Below are 22,856 nucleotides of genomic sequence, written 5' to 3' on the forward strand. Positions count from 1 at the left end.
TAAAATAAGGGGTCCTATGTTAAAATATAACGTGACCTGTTAAAATGTTTAAAAAGTTAAAATGTTGTTAAAAGTTTGATTGAAATAGCTTTTGATTTCAGTAAATATGCTGCAAATGACAATTTTCAGTTCTTTACAACCTATAAAGTGTTTTGAAACTTACTGTGTGTAATAATTTGGAACAGTGCATTGTAAGTTTTTTTATGTTTAAAAATAAAATACTGTTATTAGGTTTGTTCAATAAAATTTGAATTATACTCTTAATAGTTGATAACATGAGAATTATGCTGACTGTTATTTACATCAATTATTTAGGTAAATGAGAAAAATATCATTTGCATAATAATTTGGAACAGGGTGTAAGCTCTCAAAACAAATAAACTGAGATTAGCACACACCTTGTTCTTAATAAAACGATTTGAAAATATTAATAATCACAAATAAATAAATGTCCGTGCAAAAAAAAAAAAAAAAAAATTATATATATATATATATATATATATATATATATATATATATATATATATATATATATATATATATATATAATATTTCAAACATAAGTCCTTATTTTCCCAAAAGGATTTTCAAGACAATGTTCCAAGATGTGCTTCCACCTAGTCACCAGGTGAAATCACATTTTGGAACATTGTCTTGAAAAGCCTTTTGGGAAAATAAGGACTTATGTTTGAAATATTATATATATATTTTTTTTTGCACAGACATTTATTTGTGATTATTTTTATTTATTTAATTTTTGTGCTGTTTTTTGTGTTATTCATTATTGGTGGTTTTCACTGGTGCACAGCTGCATAATTGTATACTTTCTTTGATTGGCGCTGGGATTTTTTTAGTTGATTTGAAAATATTGACACTGAAAAAAAAATTATAGCAAAATAAAATAGAGGAAAAAAAAAAATTCTTGCCTTTTATGAGATTATACTTGTCTTCAACTCCTTGTTCAAAGTCACCTAAAGAAACAAGGAATGCTCGGTTTGGCTTTCGGAGTAAAGCTCCCTTGTATGTGGATTGTGGATCAACAGAGATGTCTAGGTGATCCTCAAAAAACCTAAACATAAATAAATATAAAAAATGTTAAGGAGTTACTAATATTGAGCAACTAATTCAAGATCAGTAGGGACAAATAACATAATTTTAATAAACAGAGAAGAATTTTGACTTGCCTCTAAATTTAAACTACCGTATTTTTCGCCGTATAAGACGCATCTGACCATAAGACGCACCTAGGTTTTAGAGGCAGAAAACAGGAAAAAAAAAATTCTGAACTAATGGACTGCAGACACAGTACAGGAGATGACCAGAGACTGCGGACAGCACAGGGATGACCAGAGACTGCGGACAGCACAGGGATGACCAGAGACTGCGGACAGCACAGGGATGACCAGAGACTGCGGACAGCACAGGGATGACCAGAGACTGCGGACAGCACAGGGATGACCAGAGACTGCGGACAGCACAGATGACTGCTGACCTTTGGGGAGGTGGGGAGCGGGTACCTGAATTTGACAGGTACCCGCTCTTCCGCAGAGTTTTTGTTTGATCTTACCTGTTCCTCGATCCAGCCGCGCACTGTCTTCCCGGCTTCTGTAATGGCGCTCGGCATGACAGCCGGGTGCCCAGTGCGCATGAGCGAGAAGCACTTGCACTTTGTGATTGGTACGGTGGCTTCTGGGATCTGTCATGTGTCCCAGGTACCGCCTTACCATTCACAAAAAGCACCGCTTCTTGCGCATGTGGCACCCGGCTGTCATGCCCAGTGCCCACACTACAGAAGCCTGGAAGACAGCACGCCGCTGGATAGAGGAACAGGTAAGGTCCCGCTGCAGAGCTGAGTGGCCGGCCCGGTATTCTGACACGGCCGCGGTGGAAATACCGGACCGGCCGTTCCATATTCGCCCCATAAGACGCACTGACATTTTCCCCCCAGTTTTGGGGAACAAAAAGTGCGTCTTATACGGCGAAAAATACAGTATACAGGTAAATATTTATAGACTCAGGCTTGTGCCTCCAGGTAATTTGACACTGACAAAGCTTTTGAGGACACACTCCCTGTGCAATTTTCCTGTAACCCTACCTCACTTTGCGAGTCCTCAGTTTTGTAGCAAACAATGTATAGCAACCAAGGAATGGATATGTGATTTGCAGGAAAGTCAAAATTCTTCTCATCTTAATCATAACAGTAAAAACACAAGCAAAGTATTCATAGCCCTGAGATGTCCCCAATGAATGAGAAGGGTAGGAAGCAATTATACAAACAGAACTGTGCCAAAAAGCCAACAACAAGGGTCCACAGACCAAACTTCAGAGTGCCACTGTACAAACCTTGAGGCTGTAATTGTACACTTGGTAGAACTTTGAAAAGGTATAAAGAGATGACAAGTGGCAGCCTTACAAATCTAGGCAACACGGGTTTGGTGCTGGATTGCCCAGGAAACTCCCAACGATCTGGTGGACTGGGCAGGTAGAAATGCAGGGGGCAATTTGTCCCCGAGAGTGTAAGCTCTAGAGTTCAGATTCCTTATCCATCGCTGGTGGACTTGAAAGCAGGGTGTCCCTTAGGAGGTCTTGAGGACAGGACAAACAGGGAATCTGCCTGTCCAATCAAAGCTCGCAGCACAGTGGCTGAATGGTTGATCTTCTGCCTGGCAGTACTAGGGTCATTGGTTTGAATCCCAACCAGGGCACCACGTGCCTGGAGTTTGCATGTTCTCCCTGTGCCTATGTGGGTTTCCTCCGGGTACTCCCGTTTTCCTCCCACCCTCCAAAGACATGCTGGTAGGTTAAATGGCTCCTGTCTAAATTTGCCCTAATATGTGTATGTATGAATGTAAGTTAGCGACTTTAGATTGTATGCCCCTTGAGGATTGGGGACTGATGTGAATGTACAATATATATACATGTAAAGCGCTGATTAAATTGAAGGTGCTATATAAGTACCTGTAATGAATAAAATAAATAAAGCTGTTGCTTTGAGGTAGACTATGGCTCTGACTACATCCAGACAGTGAAAAGAAAAGTCCTTTGGGTGCTTTGGAGAAGAGCATAAGGTCGGAAGAACAAGGTTTTCATTGAGGTGGAAGATTGATACCACTAAGCAGATTTAATCACGAGCCGGGCTGAATGCATCTAGACACAAATAGCGTGGCTCCGCTTTGATTGACAGCAGCAGTAGCAAATGGCTCCTTCTGCTGCTCTGACTGCTGTGAGGAAAAAGACAGAGCAACTGCTGCTGGGCTCAGGCACAGCTCTGGATCAAGAGAGGACACAGGTAAGTATTTATGGGTGTGAGCCGATTATGGAAGTCTTGTTTTATCCTTAGGGCGGGGAATGCATTATGGGAAAAGAAAACCTAACTTTTGCAACCACTTTAATAGTTGGGCTTCAACAGCTAAGCTGTCCAAGCCAGAGACTGAGAAGCAGAATGGAATATAGGGTTCTAAGACAGCAGGTCTGGCCTGTTTGGAAGGCTAGGGGTCATCTCCTAGTAGTCTAAGGATCTCTTTGCCATGTATGTCTATGTGTGTTCTAAAATGTATATATCAGGTTCTTCTAGGCCAGTTTGGTGCAATGAGAATAACTATCATCTTCTCTCATGGAGCAGACGAGGTTGAAGATTTCTGGGTGAAGGGTCCATTCCACTTGATCCACAAGGTGACAGTTGAGAATTCTGCTTTCCAATTGTCCATTCCTGAGATTTGGACCACAGAGATGGCTTGGCAGCTAGTCTCTGTCCATTAAATTATCTGGCATGCTTCTTTCAAAGCTGCAGGTCTCCTGCTGCCTCCTTGATGGTTGATGTAGGTCGGGACTGTGGCATTGCGCATGTACTCTCCAGCGCCTCAGGATATGCACAACCAAAAGGGAAGCCAAGGGTACCAGGACAGAGACAACCAAAAGGAAATGTTCTAGAGGTGCAGCCCTCCTCAGACGGGGAAATCAGCCACTGGATAGAGAGAAAACAGGTGGCGCACACACCTAGTGCATTATCCAAGGTTTATTGTAGGAATTAAATCATAAAAACATACTCACAGACGAAGCATGTATCTAAAAAGCATAGAAAAATGACAATGGCCACAACGGCGGGCAAGGTGTTCTCACTGTCAGTACGGTCAAATGGCTGACGTGTTTCGGGGACGAATCCCTTTCCTCAGAGCTGATGACCAACCTCTGATGCTGATGTATGATGAATGGAAAGTAAAGTAAGAGCCTCGCTGTTGATTGTCTGACTGCACCCTGATTGGGAGTCCTTGCAGAGGGTGGGTCCAGTGTTGCACAATCAACCTTAATGCTCTGAAGGCTAGGATGTTGATGGGGAGATTGGATTCCACAGGTGACCCTATTCCCTGGACCATGAGGGACTGAAACACTTCTCTCCAGCCTGAAAGACTGGCATCAGCTGGTATCATTTTCCAGGGATAAGGAAGGAAATACTTCCCTATTGCGAAAGCAGGGCTGGAGATCATCAAGTTAAGGAAATCCTTGCTTGGCCGGACAGGAGAATGGATAGGCCTGCAAAGCAAGAATATGAAGATAGGCATCTTGAATGTCCCCAGATGCCAGGTACTGACCTGATCTCAAAAAGACCCTAACCAAATTTGCAGATTCCATGAGAAGAGTCGAATTTGAAGGTATTTATTGATGGCTTTTAAAGTAGTATTAAAATGTTTGATTTTTTGTTGTCTTAAAATAATAAACATGTTATACTTACCTGCGCTGTGCAATGCACCGAGTTTCTCCATAGTAAGTCACTTGCTATGGGTCACAAGCCACACAGAGCTGGGCTCTGCTCGTCGTGGCCCTGCGCCCCCCCCCCTCATCACTGGCTTGCATTGACAGTCATTATCTGAGCCGATGTGCATACAGCTGAATTGAGATCGGACTAAGGTATGTATTTGTGGGGGGGGGGTTTGAAGAGCAGCAGGGGGGAAACTGTATGCAAAAGCTTTTTAACCTTACTGCACAGAATGCAGTAAGGTAAAAAAAAAACAAAAACCTTTCAGCCTCCACAAACACGTCCAGAGTAGTAGGACTCCCCAATCCCCCCCCCCCCCCCCCCCGCAGGACTTTGGTACCATGAACACTTTTGAATAAAACCATTTCAACCTGTCTTGTGATGGTACTGGCACAACTACACCCTGGGACAGGAGATGGTTCAAGGCATTTTTGAATCTATTTTGTACCCCTTTAAAACCACTGATTGAACCCACAGGACTGGTACATCTGTGATCTAGAGAGAGGAAAAGTATAAAATACATTTGCAGAACACTTAAGAGTAGGGGTGCTCCTTCATTGGGAGGATTTAAGAAAGACTTGCTGGGCTTTGTGTGGCCTAAGTCTTGTGTTGAATGGGAGAAGTGAACTTAGGTTTGAATGTTGACACCTGAGTGGTGTGGTTAGGTGCTCTGCATTTTGTGGAGGTAGAGGTTTTGGAATCTTCTGTTGAGGAAGCAAAACTTTCTCTTGTGATATCTTTTATGAATTGCCTCTCCCAGAAAGATGTTTGCCTTCAAAAAGGCATACATGTAAGGCACTTTTTACATGCAACTTCAGCTGTCCAGGATTTAAGCTACAAGAATCTGCACATGAGAATGGAAAAAGGGGCCGTTTCTACTGCTTGACACTCGCTGGATGACAGTGCCACTTCCCCTGCTAAGTAAACAAAGAGGTGGGTCACCCAGTGACCCTATCCCTATGATATCACATGCCTACCCTTGGAAACCCGACACTGATGTCATGGGGCAGGGTCACCAAGCATTTACTTAATGGCGGAGGGAAGCAATGCTGCCATCTGGCGAGTGTCAAGCGATGGGAGAAGTCTTCTTTGGTGGGTGATGGCTCCTTAACCAACAATGCTGCTAACAATAGGGAAGAGTTACTGGTTAATAGGATGCCTGGTCCTAACAATCAGTACAAATCAAAAACAAAAACACATCAAAAACCGCATTTAGTTGAGATTTTGAGGAGTTTCCATTTAAGTCTATGGATCACAAAATTGCACCAAAGTAGCACAGGACCATTCCCCAAAGTCACATCACAGTTGCACTGCACTGATGTAAATGGGCACCATTGGAAGCAATGTTATTTCCACTGTAATGGGATTTAGAGTGACCAAAGTTGAATCTGAAATCACATCACTGTGTACCAGGCCTTAAGGCAAGTTCTGAAATACAGGCTCATGTTGGTTGTACATTGTCCTAGTCAAGTTTGTGACAGGCTCACATACTGGAATTTCTGGTTGCAGGGATGAGCCTTCCAACTATCTATCTTCAGAATTTTTAAAGTGGTTCTAAAGAAGGCAAGACATTTTTACCCTCATGCATTCCCTGCATTAAGGTAAAAAATGTCTCAGTAAGTGAATTGCCACTTCATCTCCCTACTTACTTTATTCCTCGTTCAGCCAGCACTGTTCTCTTCACTCCTTCAACCAGGCACAGAGCCAGCAGCTGGAACCATTTGGGGGGAGCGGGGGAGCAAGCACACAGGTATGCCCATAGCAATAGGCTTGCTATGGGGGCACACAGAAATAAGGAGGAGCCAAGAGCACCAATGGCCTATAACATGTTTATTAGTTTAGAATAAAGAATTAAGACTTTATAATCCCTTTAAATGAGGGAACGTCTTCAACTGGCATAGTGAAGTGTTAGTTTAATACTGAAAAGGCAGGGTCAACTGCAGGAATAGACCACTTTTTAGTAAACTCTTTTTCCATTGGTTGGAGTTTGGCAAAGATTTAGAAAGAAATGAAGACTTTTTCTGGAGTGACCCCATCGTCAGATTGCCTAATTTATTTGTTCATCAACTCAGAATATCTTTATGGATTTTGCAGGTCTCTTTGAACCCAAAAGGGCATAGCAAGACAGAGGAGAATAAAGTGCTACAATGCCAGGGCTTTTGCGCCCAGCAAGCTTATCCACACAAGCAAGCATTTTGCTTGGAGCTACCTCCTCTTTTACATCTGAATGTAAAAATGTGGGGGAAAAAAAAAAGGATCTAATACTGCTTCTATCTCCTGCCTTTTTACTATGTGCTTATTCTGTATCTGGCTTATGTAGGTCAGGCATATCAGGATCAAACTCCGGTGGAACTGGTTAAGGGGCATGGCACTTTGCTGGCTTGGACAAAGATGGCTGTAATGAACCACTTGAGCTCCGGAAGGTTTTACCCCCATTTGCTGTACCCAAATGAAATTTAATCATTTTTTTCCATGCAGATAGCTTTCCTTTGGTGATATTTGATCACCACTGGATTGTTTTAATTATATAAAAAAAAATATGAAAATTAGAAATATATATATATATATATATATATATATATTTTCTACTTTCGGTTATAAAACATATTTCGTTGTATGCAACAATTGCCCTTCTGGAAACTCACGTTAGAGATCTGAAGGAGCAAGTTGCAACATTGGGCAGAATCAACAACCTTGAAGTCTTGGAGTCTTCTTTTCTCTGAGCAAGTAGCTAATGAGATTGATGTGGAGGGCAGAGTAGCTAATCAGGATTATCAGGTAGGAAAATGGGTTACTGTAACGAGAGGGAGTGGTAGGCGGCTCACAGAAAAGGAAAGCTGGCCCTGGGTTTGTGCAACCAAACAGATTTGCCAAGTTGGGTGAAGATGTGGGGGTGACAAGCTCAGGGGTGGCAGCCCTGGATGTCACTGCTATTCCTAACAGCGAGGAGGGCAGACCATCTGGGAGGGGTGGTGATGGTAGTGCAGGAAGGCCTAGACAGCTGGTAGTAGTAGGGGATTCTATAATCAGGAGGACTGATCGAATAATTTGTTGCCAGGATCGCCTCAACTGAATGGTTTGCGGTCTCCCTGGTGCCAGGGTTCGGCATGTGGTGGACCGAGTTGATAAGTTACTGGGAGGGGCTGGGCATGACCCAGCTCTCTTGGCCCATGTTGGAACCAATGACAGAATACCTGGAAGGGGGAGGTGTCACGATCGCGGCGAAAGACCCCAGCCCTTCTCACCAAACTCGTGACCGAAGGACTAGCCGATCTAAAACCGCGATGTCACATGTGTAACAATGCCACACCCAACTGCACCCTGCACAACAATATTCCAGCTAATTGGACCACATTCAATGTGCCGGCAGCCTGGGCGATTGTTACTGGGTCAGGTTAATTACGCAATTAACCCTTCACACTGCCACCACCTCCTTTTTGTACAGAGAAAGAGGAAACTCGGCGATATCAGTTATAACACTATAATGGCTGAGGTAATTGTCTGTATAACACAGTTATACAGAGGGTAAAACAAACACAATAACGTTCTCTTTAGAGGCAGGAATTCGTAAATTGCAATAAAAGCGCTATAGAAACAGTTCAACACTTTCAGAAGGAAAGATTTATTACTAAAAAGGTCAAAACGGGTGCAATAAAAATATTTACAGAAAAGATGTGACTAAGATTATATATATATATATATATATATATATATATATATATAAACATACAGAGACCAACAGCACCGCAAAGCGATATCAGAGAGAGGTGAAAGGGTTAAGGTACTTGCCAAAGTCCTGGGTAAGCAGATCCAAGATTCAGAGCAAAAGGGAACGGGTCTCCCCAAGTGGTATTGATGTAAAAATGGGAGACGTCTTCAACTCACTTCTCTTAGGCCTGACAGCCCAATTTGTAGTTCCCTAGCACGGGGTGTCTCTGATGTCAAGGACCAATACCCCATGTAGGGCGTGGAGGTCTGGGTGTCGACCTAAACTAGAGCCAAAATCTCGTGTAGTTCATATTTGGGCTCATAACTTTTCCTATGCACAAGTGACATTCCACCCGCGGGTAGATTATTATGCAGACACGTCTGAGGATTGATTAGAGATGAAATATGTAATTCTATACTGAACGGTTCACGAGATCTATTTTTCTGCTTTCCTATGTATTTGAGACAAGGCGAGTGACCTATCAAACTGTTCGCCTTCTCGTGGCCTGTCAGGGCTCCGGGTATGACCAGAGGTGTGTGGACAGGGAAACGCAGGCTTCAGATATAGTATAAACAATATAATTTACTTAAGACTAAACAATACATAAACGCAGTGCAAGACTAAACAAACACAGTGCAAACAAACCAAACCCCCAACAGATAACAAAAGAACAATACTAAGCGTAGTCAGGCAGGCCGGGTCGGTAGCAAAGGGGCAGGCAAGGTACAAAGGAGCAGGCAGAGCGTAGTCAGACAAGCCGGGTCAGGAACAATCAGGCAGACAAGGTACCAAAGGAGCAGACTGGAGAGTGGTCAGGAATAGCAGAGGTCAGGACAGGCGGAGTTCAATCAGAGTCAGGGATCAAGCAGGATCAGACAGGAAGCAGACAGGATGCAGGTACAGGGGCTCTTGGGAAACATACACCAAGGCCCTGATTGCAAGTCTGGCCATTCCTTATATGCACCTCCTGCAATCAGCCTCAGGTGTTTTGACTGACTGCAGGAGTGAGCCTCTGGTTGCTGAGCGCACCCGCTTGCCAGTCCTGATACTGCAACCCACGAGGCAGGTGAGTCCCACCACTATTGGCGAGTCCATTCCTGACAGTACCCCCCCCTCAAGGAGCGGCCTCAGAACGCTCCAAACCGTCCTAAATGGGCAAAATGTTCCACCGCCAGGATCCGGTAATTGGCGGGATATCAAAGACTGGTACATCAGGCTGGGCACCGGACAGAGGCACATCAGGCTGGGCACCGGACAGAGGCACATCAGGCTGGGCACCGGACAGAGGCACATCAGGCTGGGCACCGGACAGAGGCACATCAGGCTGGGCACCGGACAGAGGCACATCAGGCTGGGCACCGGACAGAGGCACATCAGGCTGGGCACCGGACAGAGGCACATCAGGCTGGGCACCGGACAGAGGCACATCAGGCTGGGCACCGGACAGAGGCACATCAGGCTGGGCACCGGACAGAGGCACATCAGGCTGGGCACCGGACAGAGGCACATCAGGCTGGGCACCGGACAGAGGCACATCAGGCTGGGCACCGGACAGAGGCACATCAGGCTGGGCACCGGACAGAGGCACATCAGGCTGGGCACCGGACAGAGGCACATCAGGCTGGGCACCGGACAGAGGCACATCAGGCTGGGCACCGGACAGAGGCACATCAGGCTGGGCACCGGACAGAGGCACATCAGGCTGGGCACCGGACAGAGGCACATCAGGCTGGGCACCGGACAGAGGCACATCAGGCTGGGCACCGGACAGAGGCACATCAGGCTGGGCACCGGACAGAGGCACATCAGGCTGGGCACCGGACAGAGGCACATCAGGCTGGGCACCGGACAGAGGCACATCAGGCTGGGCACCGGACAGAGGCACATCAGGCTGGGCACCGGACAGAGGCACATCAGGCTGGGCACCGGACAGAGGCACATCAGGCTGGGCACCGGACAGAGGCACATCAGGCTGGGCACCGGTGATATTCTCTGAAATATCTGTGCCATGCAAAACTCAGGAAAGACAGAGGAAGATTAGAGAACTCAATGCATGGCTAAAAGGTGTAAGAGGGAAGGATTTAGGTTTCTAGAGCACTGGGCTGACTTTTCATTGGGGTGCAACCTGTCTGCTAGAGATGGGTTTGCACCTAAAGGAAGGGGGTCTGCTGTGCTGGAGGAGAGGTTTATGGCAAGGCTGGAGGAGTATTTAAACTAGGATCGAGGGCAGGGGTGTATTTACCACAAGGCAATTGCCTAGGGTAGCATTTTTCAGGGGGGCAGCAACCCCCCCAGGAAGAATGGACATATGCAGCATGGGGACCAGGTGGGATCCAAAAAAGGCTGCGGGATGCTTGATGGTTTATGCAGAGCCCGACTCTCATTCCCGGGGATGTGTGGAGCCGTGAAGATGAGGGTCTCTCTGTTGCCAGGGGGATGGTTGTTAGTGGAAGGCTCTAGGGTGAGGGGGGGGGGGGGCAAGGGTGTTGTTGGTCACTGTCAGGCTCTCACTCGGGGGGGGGGGGGGTAGGGGTCTGGTGTTGATCGGTGTCAGGCTCTCTCTGCCAGGGGGGTGTTTTTTTAAATACACCCCTGATCAAGGGGGAAAGGTGAATTAGATAATGGGGTAGACAGATCAACAGATCAGACAGGGGTCAGTACTTATTGGTGGGTGGAATGAGGAAATATGGGGGGAGGGCTATGGCAAATGATAAGAAGGTTCCCATGTTATAAACAACCAGTGGAATTGGTACCATTTGTATGAAAATAAAAAATACGCAAAATAGGTGTCCACAAGATGTCAATGAATTAAAGTGTTTGTTCACCAATGCCAGAAGTCTACCAAACAAAATAGGTGAGTTGGAAGCTTTGGTGCATGAACAGAACTATGATTTAATTGGTATTGCTGAATCTTGGCTTCATTCTTCACATGACTGGTCCATTAATATTCCTGGCTTGTTCTCTTTTGGAGAGACAGGGTAAAAAGGAAAGGTGGTGGTGTCTGTCTCTATGTGAGAAGTGATTTCAGTGTGAAAGAGGATCTAGTTGATGGAGAGTGTGATGAGGCTGAAGCATTATGGGTGGAACTGCACATGGGGGTGCATACTACAAAGGTAATCATTGGAGTTTGTTATAGGCCTCCCAGTGTTAATAATGAGATGGAGACTCAACTCCTTGCACAGATTGAAAGGGCTGGGACAGTGCTAATAATGGGGGATTTTAACCACCCAGAAACTGACTGGAGTAACAGTTACAGTACTGCAGGAACAGTTAAAGGACAAAAATTTTAAACCTACTACAGGACAATTTTATGGTACAGTTCATAGAGGCCCCAACTAGGAATGATGCGCTGCTGGACCTGGTAATGTCAAACCATGTAGAGCTTATTACGTACATGTATGGGAACATCTGGGTAGCAGTGACTATAACATGATTTCATTTACTGTTAGCTGTAAATAACCGCTCACACTGGAAAAATAGAAATGCTCAATTTTAAGAGAGCTAATTTTCCAAGGCTGAAAGCTGCTCTCCAAGATTTAGACTGGGAATTAATATTGGCATCAATAAACACAACATAGAAATGGGAGTTCTTCAAAAAAATATATTTCCATGGGCAACAAGTTTAATAGGCTAAAAATCAAACCTATGTGGCTTACAGCCAAAGTTAAAAAAAACTATAGATAATAAGAAAAGAGATTTTATTAAATATAAAAATGAAAGAACACCATCATCGTTTAAAAAATACACAGAATATAAGAGGAAATCAAGGCCGCAAAAATTGAAAAACGGACAGATTGCAAAAGATAGCAGGACCAACCCTCAAAAATTCTTCAAGTATATTCATAGTAAAAAGGTCCGGTCCGAGCATTTACAAAATAATCTAGAGTGGGTGACTGGGGACAAAGAGAAGGCAAATTTATTAAATACCTTCTTCAGCTCTGTGTATACAAAGGAGCATAGGGAAGCTCTTGTCTAGATGATCCACATTTGCTCACAATTGATATGATCCAAAAATATTTAGACAGAATAAAGGTGAATACAGCATCTGGACCGCATGGCATACACCCACGGGTCCTTCAAGAATTGAGCTCTGTCATTATAAAGCCATTGTTTCAAATTTTTAGTGACTCTTTAATGACTGGCATAGTACCACTGGAATAGCATAAGGCCAATGTTGTGCATATATTAAAAAAAAAAGAGTCAAAATCCTTAAAAAATAATTAAAGACCTGTTAGTTTAACTTCTATAGTTGGGAAGATACTGGAGAGTTTAATAAAAGACCACATAGATGAGTTCTTGCTGAAAGAAAAAATTTTAGACAAATATTTTAAACAGACAGCATGGATTCATGAAAGACAGACGTTGTCAAACAAATCTGATTTCTTTTTATGAGGAGGTGAGCAAAACCTTGGACAGAGGGGTGGTGGTGGATGTGGTACACTTGGATTTTGCAAAAGCATTTGACACAGTTGCCCACACACGGCTAATGTGTAAGGTAAAGTCTACAAGCTTGGAAAAATCTGTATATAAAAATGGTAAGAAAACTGGCTAAAACATTGTATTCAGAGACTAGTGGTTAATGATTCATACTCTGAATGGTCTAGGGTTGTCAGTGGTGTACCCCAAGATGCAGTGTTGGGACCCTTATTTAAAAAACAATATAGGGTCTGAGATTAAAAATACCATTTCAGTCTTTGCAGTTGACACCAAGCTGTGCAGTGGAATAATGTCCTTACAGGATGTCTCCAATTTACAAGCCAACCTCAATGCACGGTTTAGTTGGGCAGCTAAGTGGCAAATGAGGTTTAATGTTGATAAATGTAAGGTTATGCACATGGAGGCCAAGAATATGTGAGCATTATACATACTAGGGTGAGCACAATTGGGGGAATCAATGATGGAGAAGGATCTGGGAGTTCTGGTAAGCCAATGCCAAGCTGCGGTTTCTAAAGTGAGCAAAATCCTCTCTTGTATTAAAAGAGGTATAGACTCCAGAGAGAGAGATATCATTTTCGCCTGTACGAATCATTAGGAATAGCTCATCTGGAATATGCAGTTAAATTTTGAGCACCAATTCACAAAAAGAACATTGAGAAACTGGACAAAGTAAGGAGTAGGGCAACCAAACTGGTAAGTGGTATGGAGGAGCTCAGCTATGAGGAAAGATTAGAGGAACTGAATTTATTCTCTCTTGAGAAGAGGAGATTGAGGGGGATATGATAAACATGTATAAATACAATCAGTGGCTCATATAGTGAACTCGGTGTAGAGTTATTCACCCTGAGGACAAGTGAGCACTCTATGTCTGGAGGAAAATAAATTTTATCTCCAAATAAGTAAAGGCTTCTTCACAGTAAGAGCTGTGAAAATGTGGAATAAACTCCCTCAAGAGTTGGTTCTGGCCAGCTCAGTGGATTGCTTTAAAAAAGGCCTGGATTCTTTCTTAGATACACAGAATGTAACTGGATACTAACATTCATAGGTAAAGTTGATCCAGAGAATACCCGATTGCCTCTCGGGGGATAAGGAAGGAATGTTTTCCCCTTCAGGAGCAAATTTGCTGTTTTTTATGCCTTCCTCTGGGTAAACTGTGGGTGTAGGATTATAACTTTTTTTTTTAATGGTTGAACTGGATTGACTTGTCTTTTTTCAGCCAGACTACATAAAACCTACCCAGAAAAAAAGTCTTCATAAATTTAGGTCAATATATACAGTTGTGTTCAAAATAATAGCAGTGTGTTGAAAAAAGTGAATAAAGCTCAAAATCCTTCTAATAGCTTTTATTTCCATACACACAAATGCATCGGGAACACTACACATTCTATTCCAAATCAAAACATGAAGAAAAATATATCAAATTTGTGGTGTTCCTCTAAAAAAAATTCAACAAAAGTGAATATTAAGACTGTTAAAAAAAAAAATAGCAGTGTTTGTATTCTTCTTTACAAACTCAACCATTCACTATATAAACTGAAAAATGTTTGAAGATTTTGCTTTCCTTTAAATCAATTAATATTTAGTTGTATAACCACTGTTTCTGAGAACTGCTGTACATCTGTGTTGCATGGAGTCAACCAACTTCTGGCACCTGTGAATAGGTATTCCAGCCCAGGATGATTGGACTACATTCCACAGTTCTTCTCTATTTCTTGGTTTTGCCTCAGAAACTGTATTTTTGATGTCACCCCACAAGTTTTCTATTGGATTAAGATCCGGGGATTGGGCTGGCCACTCCATAATGTCAATCTTGTTGGTTTCGAAGCAAGATGTTGCACGTTTACTGGTGTGTTTGGGGTCATTGTCTTGTTGGAACACCCATTTCAAGGGCATTTCCTCTTCAGCATAAGACAGCATGACCTCTTCAAGTATTCTGATGTATTCAAACTGATTCATGATCCCTGGTATGCGATAAATAGGCCCAAGACCATACTATGAGAAACATCCCCATATCATGATGCTTGCGCAACCATGCTTCACTGTCTTCACAATGTACTGTGGCTTGAATTCAGTGTTTGGGGGTCGTCTGACAAACCGTCTCCGGCCACTAGACCCAAAAAGAACAATCTTACTTTCATCAGTCCACAAAATGTTGCGCCATTTCTCTTTAGGCCAGTCAATGTGCTCTTTGGAAAATTGTAACCTCTTTAGCACGTCTCTTTTTCAACAGTGGGACTTTGCCGGGGCTTCTTGCAGATAGCTTGGCTTCACATAGGCATTTTCTCTTTGTAGCAGTACTAACAGGTAACTTTAGACCTTCTTTGATCTTCCTGGAGCTGATTGTTGGCGGAGTCCTTGCCATTTTGGCTATTCTTCTATCCATTTGAATGGTAGTTTTTCGCTTTCTTCCACGTCTTTCAGGTTTTGGTTGCCATTTTAAAGCATTTGCGATCATTTTAGTTGAGCAGCCTATCATTTTCTGCACTTCTTTATATGGTTTTCCCCTCTCCAATCAACTTTATATGGTTTTCCCCTCTCCAATCAACTTTTTAATCAAGGTATGCTGTTCTTCTGAAAAATGTCGGGAACAACCCATTTTCCTCAGAATTCCAGAGAGAAATTCACTGTAACCAGCATGTACAGCAATATTTGCTGCCTTCCTTCCTTAAATAAGGGCAATAATTGCCACCTGTTTTTCAAAGAATGAATGACCTCACCAATAGAACTCCACACTGCTATTATTTTGAACATGCCCCTTTCAATTAGTGATTCAATTACACAGAAACAGCAGCATGCATGTCATGACTATTGGGTCTGTTGGATTTCTATTACTCTACTACACCTGCTAGTAAATCATTTGCCATGTAGAAATATCCTTTCTACCAAAAACAGTGATTGATCAGGTTAGTGATGTCTGACTGCTATTATTTTGAACACAACTTCTACATGTCTTCGGTAAAAAAAAAAAAAATCCCAATAAGTGCATATTAACGAGTTGCGGACCGCCCACTGTAACGTATTTGTACATGATCCTACATTTGGTTTGAAAAACCTCTGGGCAAATACGGCTTGAAATAAAAAATTGCAACACCAATTATTTTATTTTCCAGAATCTCTGCTTAAAAAATTAATATTTGGGGGTTCTAAGTAATGTTTTTCTCCATCACCACAAGGATAGGAAAATGTTGTTTATGATCTATAACCCCTAGTAGTAAGTATACCTTCTTATCAGAGGGACATCAAGCATTCTATTAATATTTCGAGACAAATCAAGTTTAGTAAGAACTATGCTGTGGCCACAGCAGATGTGGCTTTATTATATACCAACATTTCAAACCAGTTGGGATATGAAGCGATAGAGTATATTTTGAAACAGAATCTAATCTAAATAGGCGTACCCCTGATGACGCGTATGCGCATGAAACACGTTGGGTGGAGCCGCCATTTGCTGACGTCACACCACGGCTGCAGATGGTCGGAGCGGTGGCCATCTTGGTACACTTTTTATGCTTTTTGATTTCTGTCTCCACGTGGATATTTTTTAATGTTCCAATAAATACTGCACTATATGCAACTTTATTGGCTCCTGTGGTGAGCTATTCCCTCTAGGACAAGGGCTGTCTTCCCATCCGAGTGCTCAGAACGAATTTGGACCGGTTTAACACTTTGGCTGCCTTACATTCTCAGATGTTTAATGCTTGATTGCCTGTTACCCGTTTTCATCTGGTGAGTGTACATCCAAGAGAGGTGGTGGATTCTTTTGTGTGATCATCAGCACATTTGCACTCTGCACCTTAATTTTACTGTGCCTTATGGTTTCATGGACAATTGCTTCCATTTATGGATATTTGACTATATAAATAGCACGTTTAACCACGGACATTGATGTAGAGTTTTATCCTATTTATAGATCTCAGATTTTATATTGTAACATCATATATTACTGCACTTTACTTCATGGATCACCACAGACATTATTGTATATAGATTCTGCCCGTGATACACTTTACTGTTTGGCATTTGCTTTTTGAGCGGTTTAGCTGATATGTTCATGCTTTTACTTGATGCCCTTTACGGTTTCACTCAGTTCATTACATTCATGATGCACTTTAGCATATTGTTTGATTTTTAGATTTCGCATTTACTAATGTTTTTTGCACTTTTATGTGTTGCAGTTTACCATTCCGCAATAATTTTTTAAGCGCTGCACTTTCTAACATTAATATTTTTTAACAGGATGACATTGTCCCTCCAAAAGAGCAGGAATTCTTATTGGAATTCTTGGTATTCGCTATAGGACATGAATATTTTTGCTTTAATAGTTATTTCGTCCCTTCAAAGCAGGGGGTAGCCATTGGGACTAAATCTGCCCCCAGCATGACTAATTTATTTATGGCCAAGTGGCAGGAGAATCACATTTACCAACTGCAGGCCTGAATTGGCCTTATGGGTTAGTTATATTGATGGCATTCTTCTTTGGAATGGAGATGAGTTTTTATTGGAGTTCTATTTGAATAACCTCAAATAATAATGATTAGGTTTTATGTTTCAGTTTTACATAGTCGCCATGAGATACACTTTTAATTCCTGTACACGTTGCACACATTTCAAGGCCAACAATAGAAATGGTTTCATACCATGGAGGTAGCTGCCACCATCCATCATGGCTAAATTCAATTCCTTAGAGCCAGTTCCTACATCTTAAAGGAACTGCTCTCAGATTACTACCTTTGACATTCAGGGAAAGGTATTGAGAACGATTCCTTGAACTATTAACTCTGTACATACTTTACTGGTTGAAAAGTCAAGATGAAGGTGGCGTAGATAAGTTTCTATGGTAAATAATTACAACTTTCTCATCCCAAAGTTCTCACCCCAGTTCTCCCAGCCACTCTGAGCTGAGAGCGGTGACTGTCAGTGATAGGTCTATGATATGATGTTTATGATATCAGGACATTTATAACACTGGCATTATTGTTATTTGATTTCTATTTACTAAATATTTAAACATTTATTTCATGTGTATTGGACTTGCCCTCCGGAAGATTTAATGAACCAAGCCCCCCGACCCGAATGACCAGGCCTTTTTTTGCTTTTCGGCACTGCACTAGTTCAACTGGTAATTGAGCAGTCATGCAACGCTGTACCCAAATGAAATGTACGTCCTTTTTTTTCCACACAAATAGAGCTTTCTTTTGGTGGTATTTGATCACGACTGGGTGTTTATGCTTTTTTTCATGCTGGGTTTTTTGTGATTTAAAACGAAAAAAGACCAAAAAAATTTTTGGGGAAAAAAAAAAAAAAAAAAGAAAAAAAAAAAAAAGGTATTTTCTATTTTCGGTTGTAAAATATATCCAGTAAACTCAAAGTTAGTCATAAATTTAGGCCAAAATGTATTCCGCTACATGTCTTAGGTAAAAAAAAAAAATCCCAATATGTGCATATCAACTTGTTTGTATGAAAGTTATAGTGTCTACAAACGTGGCATAAATATATATATATATATATATATATATATATATATATATATATATATATATATATATATATATACACACACAGTTGCAAGAAAAAGTATGTGAACCCCTTGGGATTACGTGGTGTTTTGCATGAATTGGGCATAAAATGTGCTCTGAACGTAATCTAAGTCACAACAATAGAAGAACACAGTCTGCTGAACATAATACTACACAAACATTAGATGTTGCCATGGTTTAATTGCACATAACATGTAAACATTCACAGTGCAGGGAGGAAAAAGTATGTGAACCTTTGGACTTAATAACTGGTTGACCCTCCTTTGGCATCAATAACCTCAACCAAACGTCTCCTGTAGTTGCAGATCAGACCTGCACAACGATCTGGAGTCATTTTGGACCACTCCTCTTCACAAAACTGTTTCAGTGTAGCAATATTCTTGGGATGTCTGGTGTGAATCGCTCTCTTAAGGTCATGCCACAGCATTTCAATCGGGTTGAGGTCAGGACTCTTACTGGGCCACTCCAGAAGGCGTATTCTGTGCTGTTGCAGCCATTGTTTTGTTAAATTACTTGTATGCTTTGGGTCATTGTCCTGTTGCATCACCCATCCTCTGCGGAGCTTCAGTTGGTGGACAGATGGTCGTACGTTTTCCTGCAAAATGTCTTGATAAACTCTGGAATTCATTTTCCCATCAATGACAACAATCCGTCCAGGCCCTGAGGCAGCAAAGCAGCCCCAAACCATGATGCTCCCTCCGCCATGTTTTACAGTGGGGATGAGGTTTTGATGTTGGTGTGCTGTGCCTTTTTTTCTTCGCACATAGTGTTGTGTGTTCTTCCCAAACAACTCAATCTTGGTTTCATCTGTCCACAGTATATTTTGCCAGTAGTGCTGTGGAACATCCAGGTGCTCTTTTGCAAACTTCAAACGTGCTGCAATATTGTTTTTGGACAGCAATGGCTTCCTCCGTGGTGTCCTCCCATGTACTCCATTCTTGTTTAATGTTTTCCTTATTGTAGATGTGTCAACAAAAATGTTAGCATGTGCCAGAGATTTCTGTTGGTCTTTAGCTGACACTCTGGGATTCTTCTTTACCTCATGCACCATTCTGCGCTGTGCTCTTGCAGTCATTTTTACAGGACGACCACGCCTAGGGAGAGTAGCAACAGTGCTAAACTTTCTCCATTTGTAGACAGTCTGTCTTACCATGGACACATGAACATCAAGGCTTTTGGAGATACTTTTGTAACCCTTTCCAGCTTTATGCAAGTCAACAATTCTTGATCGTAGGTCTTCTGAGAGCTCTTTTCTGTGAGGCATGGTTCTCATCAGACAGTGCTTCTTGAAACCATTAAACCCAAAACAGGTGTGTGTTTTTTAAGGGCAGGACAGCTGTCAGCAACACATCCAATATCATCACACTGATTGGAGTCAAGGTTGGCTCACTCCTGGCTCCAATTAGCTCTGGGAGAAGTCATTAAGCTAGGGCCTCACATACTTTTTCCTCCCTGCACTGTGAATGTTTACATGTTATGTGCAATTAAACCATGGCAACATCTAATGTTTGTGTAGTATTATGTTCAGCAGACTGTGTTCTTCTATTGTTGTGACTTAGATGACGTTCAGAGCACATTTTATGCCCAATTCAAGCAAAACTCCACGTAATCCCAAGGGGTTCACATACTTTTTCTTGCAACTGTGTGTGTATATATATATATATATATATATATATATATATATATATATATATATATATATATATATATAGGCAGTCAGAAAGTAAAAGCTGCATAAATTCATATATATATATATATATATATATATATATATATATATATATATGAATTTACGCAGCTTTTACTTTCTGACTGCCTATCACGTCTTGAGGTGCTAAAATGCCAGGGCAGTACAACCCAACCTCCCCCCCCCATGGACCCTTTTCGGAAAGTAGAAAACCCAAGGAATTTGATAAGCATGGCGAGTATTTTGCAGATATCATTTTTATCATAGGGTTACAATACATTTTCGTTTCCTACATATGAGATCTGCAAAATACTCCCCACACCCCTTAGCAGATACCTTGGAGCGTCTAGCTTCCAAAAATTGGTCATCTGGGGGGGTGTGCGTCTACTATCCAGAGCCAACATTAAGCTTATGCCACACATCACTCACTCTAACCATGTGAAGACCAAGCCTCTTCTTCACTTTTTGTTTACATGAAAAAAACTGTTATTTTTGCTAAAAAAAAAAAAAATTACTTTGAACCCCCCCAAACATTATACATTTTTTTTGAGGCCCTAGAGAATAAAACGGGTGTTGAAATTTTTTATGACGCACAGTATTTTCTCAGCGATTTTTCAAATGCAATTTTTTGGGAATCTTTTTTTCTACATATTTACCTATAAAATGTATTTCTTGGAGTACATCACATGACACAGAGCAGGCTATTCATGACTATGTGGGTTATATGCCACCTATAGGTGAATTGACGCTGGCCAACCAGAGTCCTCCCCTATATAAGCCCTTCTACACAGGAAGTACCTCAGTTTTGTAACAAGCAATGAACTTCCAGAAAGAGGGGAGGGACCTCTGTGTCCTGTAATGTACTCCAAGAAATAGATTTTACAAGTAAGCATGTAGAAAAAAATCCAATTTTCCTGATCGTACATTATGGGACACAGAGCAGGCTATTCATGGCTATGTGGGATGTCACAAAGCAATAAAGAAATTTTGAGGGGAGGGTGATACCATGATAGCCACCGCCAACAATCTCAAAAAAAAAAAAAAAAATGTACTCAGCTGTTTGAAAGACACTGTGACCAAATGCAGAGTCCTCTGCGGCCCGAACATCCACCTGGTAGAACCTTGTGAACGTGACCCAAAGCCCATGTAGCAGCCTTGCAAATCTGAGCAACTGACACCTGATGGCGGATTGCCCAAGATGTCCTTATACTCTTGGTAGAGTGTGCTTTTACCTGAAGGTGTGAGACCTTACCTTTCAAACCATATGCTTGAAATGATCAACTGGCAAATCCAATGCGAAATAGTCGTTGGTGCCGTCAGGCAGCACAAAGAGCATCCGACTTCCTGACCTGCGCAGTCAACTTCAGGAAGACCCTTATAGCATGTACCACATCCAAAGTATGCAAAGATCTCTCCCTTGTTGCCTGCGTCCTAGGAAAAAATGAAGGCAGGAAAATGTCCTGATTGAGATGAAAACTTGAAATTACCTATGGTAAAATAGATGGTTGAGGTCGCAATACCACCCTATCCTGATGCAAAATCAGAAAAGGTTCATTACAAGAAAGAGTTGCCAGCTCAGACACCCTTCTTGCAGAAGAGATCGCAACTAGGAAAAAAACCTTCCAAATCAACAGGAATAGCAGAATCTCTCTAACAGGCTCAAACGGTGGTCTCTGCAAAACCTGAAAGACCAAGTTTAAAGTCCCATTGACATAAAGGCAGCCTAACAGGCAGAGCCAAATGCATTACTCCTTGCATAAAAGTACGAATTAGAAAGTGGGATGCAATAGGCCTCTGGAAAAAAATAGCCAACACGGAAACCTGACCTTTAATAGTACCAATGGCCAATTTTTTTTTTTTCCAGACCTGATTGAAGAAATAACAGGATCCTACCCATTACATATTTCCGTGGATGCCATTTCCAGACCTTTCCAAGTTCTGTAATAAATGTTCCTAAAAACCATCTTCCTAGCACCCAACATAATGGGAATGACAGAATCTGATACCCTCCTATTCTTTAGGATCTGGGTTTCAAAAGCCATGCCATCAAATTTAGCAACCGTAAAGCTGGGTACAATATAGGACCTTGAGACAGCAGGTCTGGCCTGAACAGCAGGGGACCAAAGCCTGCCCACTGCCAGTCTCACTATGTCCATGTACCAGGCCCTCATGTGCCAGGCCGGGGCAATCAGAATCACTGGAACAGACTCCTCCCAAATCCTTCATAGGAGACGTGACGGAGGAAAAGCATACAGTGGATATAAAAAGTGTACACACCCGTTAAAATGTCAGGTTTCTGTGATGTAAAAAAATTAGACAAAGATAAATCATTTCAGAACTTTTTCCACCTTTAATGTGACCTATAAACTGTACAACTTAATTGAAAAACAAAATAATGGGGGGGGAGTAAACAAAAAAAAAAAAAACAAATAATGTGGTTGCATAAGTGTGCACACCCTCTTATAACTGGGGATGTAGCGGTGTTCAGAATTAAGCAATCACATTCAAAAGCATGTTAAATTGGAGTCAGCACACACCTGCCATCATTTAAAGTGCCTCTAATTAACCCCAAATAAAGTTCAGCTGTTCTAGTAGGTCCTTTCTAACACTTTCTTAGTCGCACCCTGCAGCAAAAGCCATGGTCCGCAGAGGACTTCCAAAGCATCAGAGGAATATCATTGTTAAAAGGTATCGGTCAGGAGAAGGGTACAAAAGAATTTCCAAGGCATTAGA

General features: G+C 42.1%; 1 protein-coding gene across 1 annotated transcript in view; it reads right to left on the bottom strand.

The window, feature by feature from the left end:
* CENPT (centromere protein T) overlaps positions 1-22,856 on the bottom strand; it is a gene marked incomplete at its 3' end in the record, with an annotated part of 281,323 nt that overhangs the window by 108,400 nt on the left and 150,067 nt on the right. Inside the window, exon 8 of the mRNA XM_089692549.1 lies at positions 927-1,069. Within this exon, the coding sequence (XP_089548675.1) occupies positions 927-1,069 (143 nt within the window). The remainder of the gene's footprint in view (positions 1-926; positions 1,070-22,856) is intronic.

Source organism: Staurois parvus, unplaced genomic scaffold (assembly GCF_062004578.1).
Source record: "Staurois parvus isolate SC_StPar_1 unplaced genomic scaffold, SC_StPar_1.0 ptg000594l, whole genome shotgun sequence".
In the NCBI taxonomy this organism is placed as follows: domain Eukaryota; kingdom Metazoa; phylum Chordata; class Amphibia; order Anura; family Ranidae; genus Staurois; species Staurois parvus.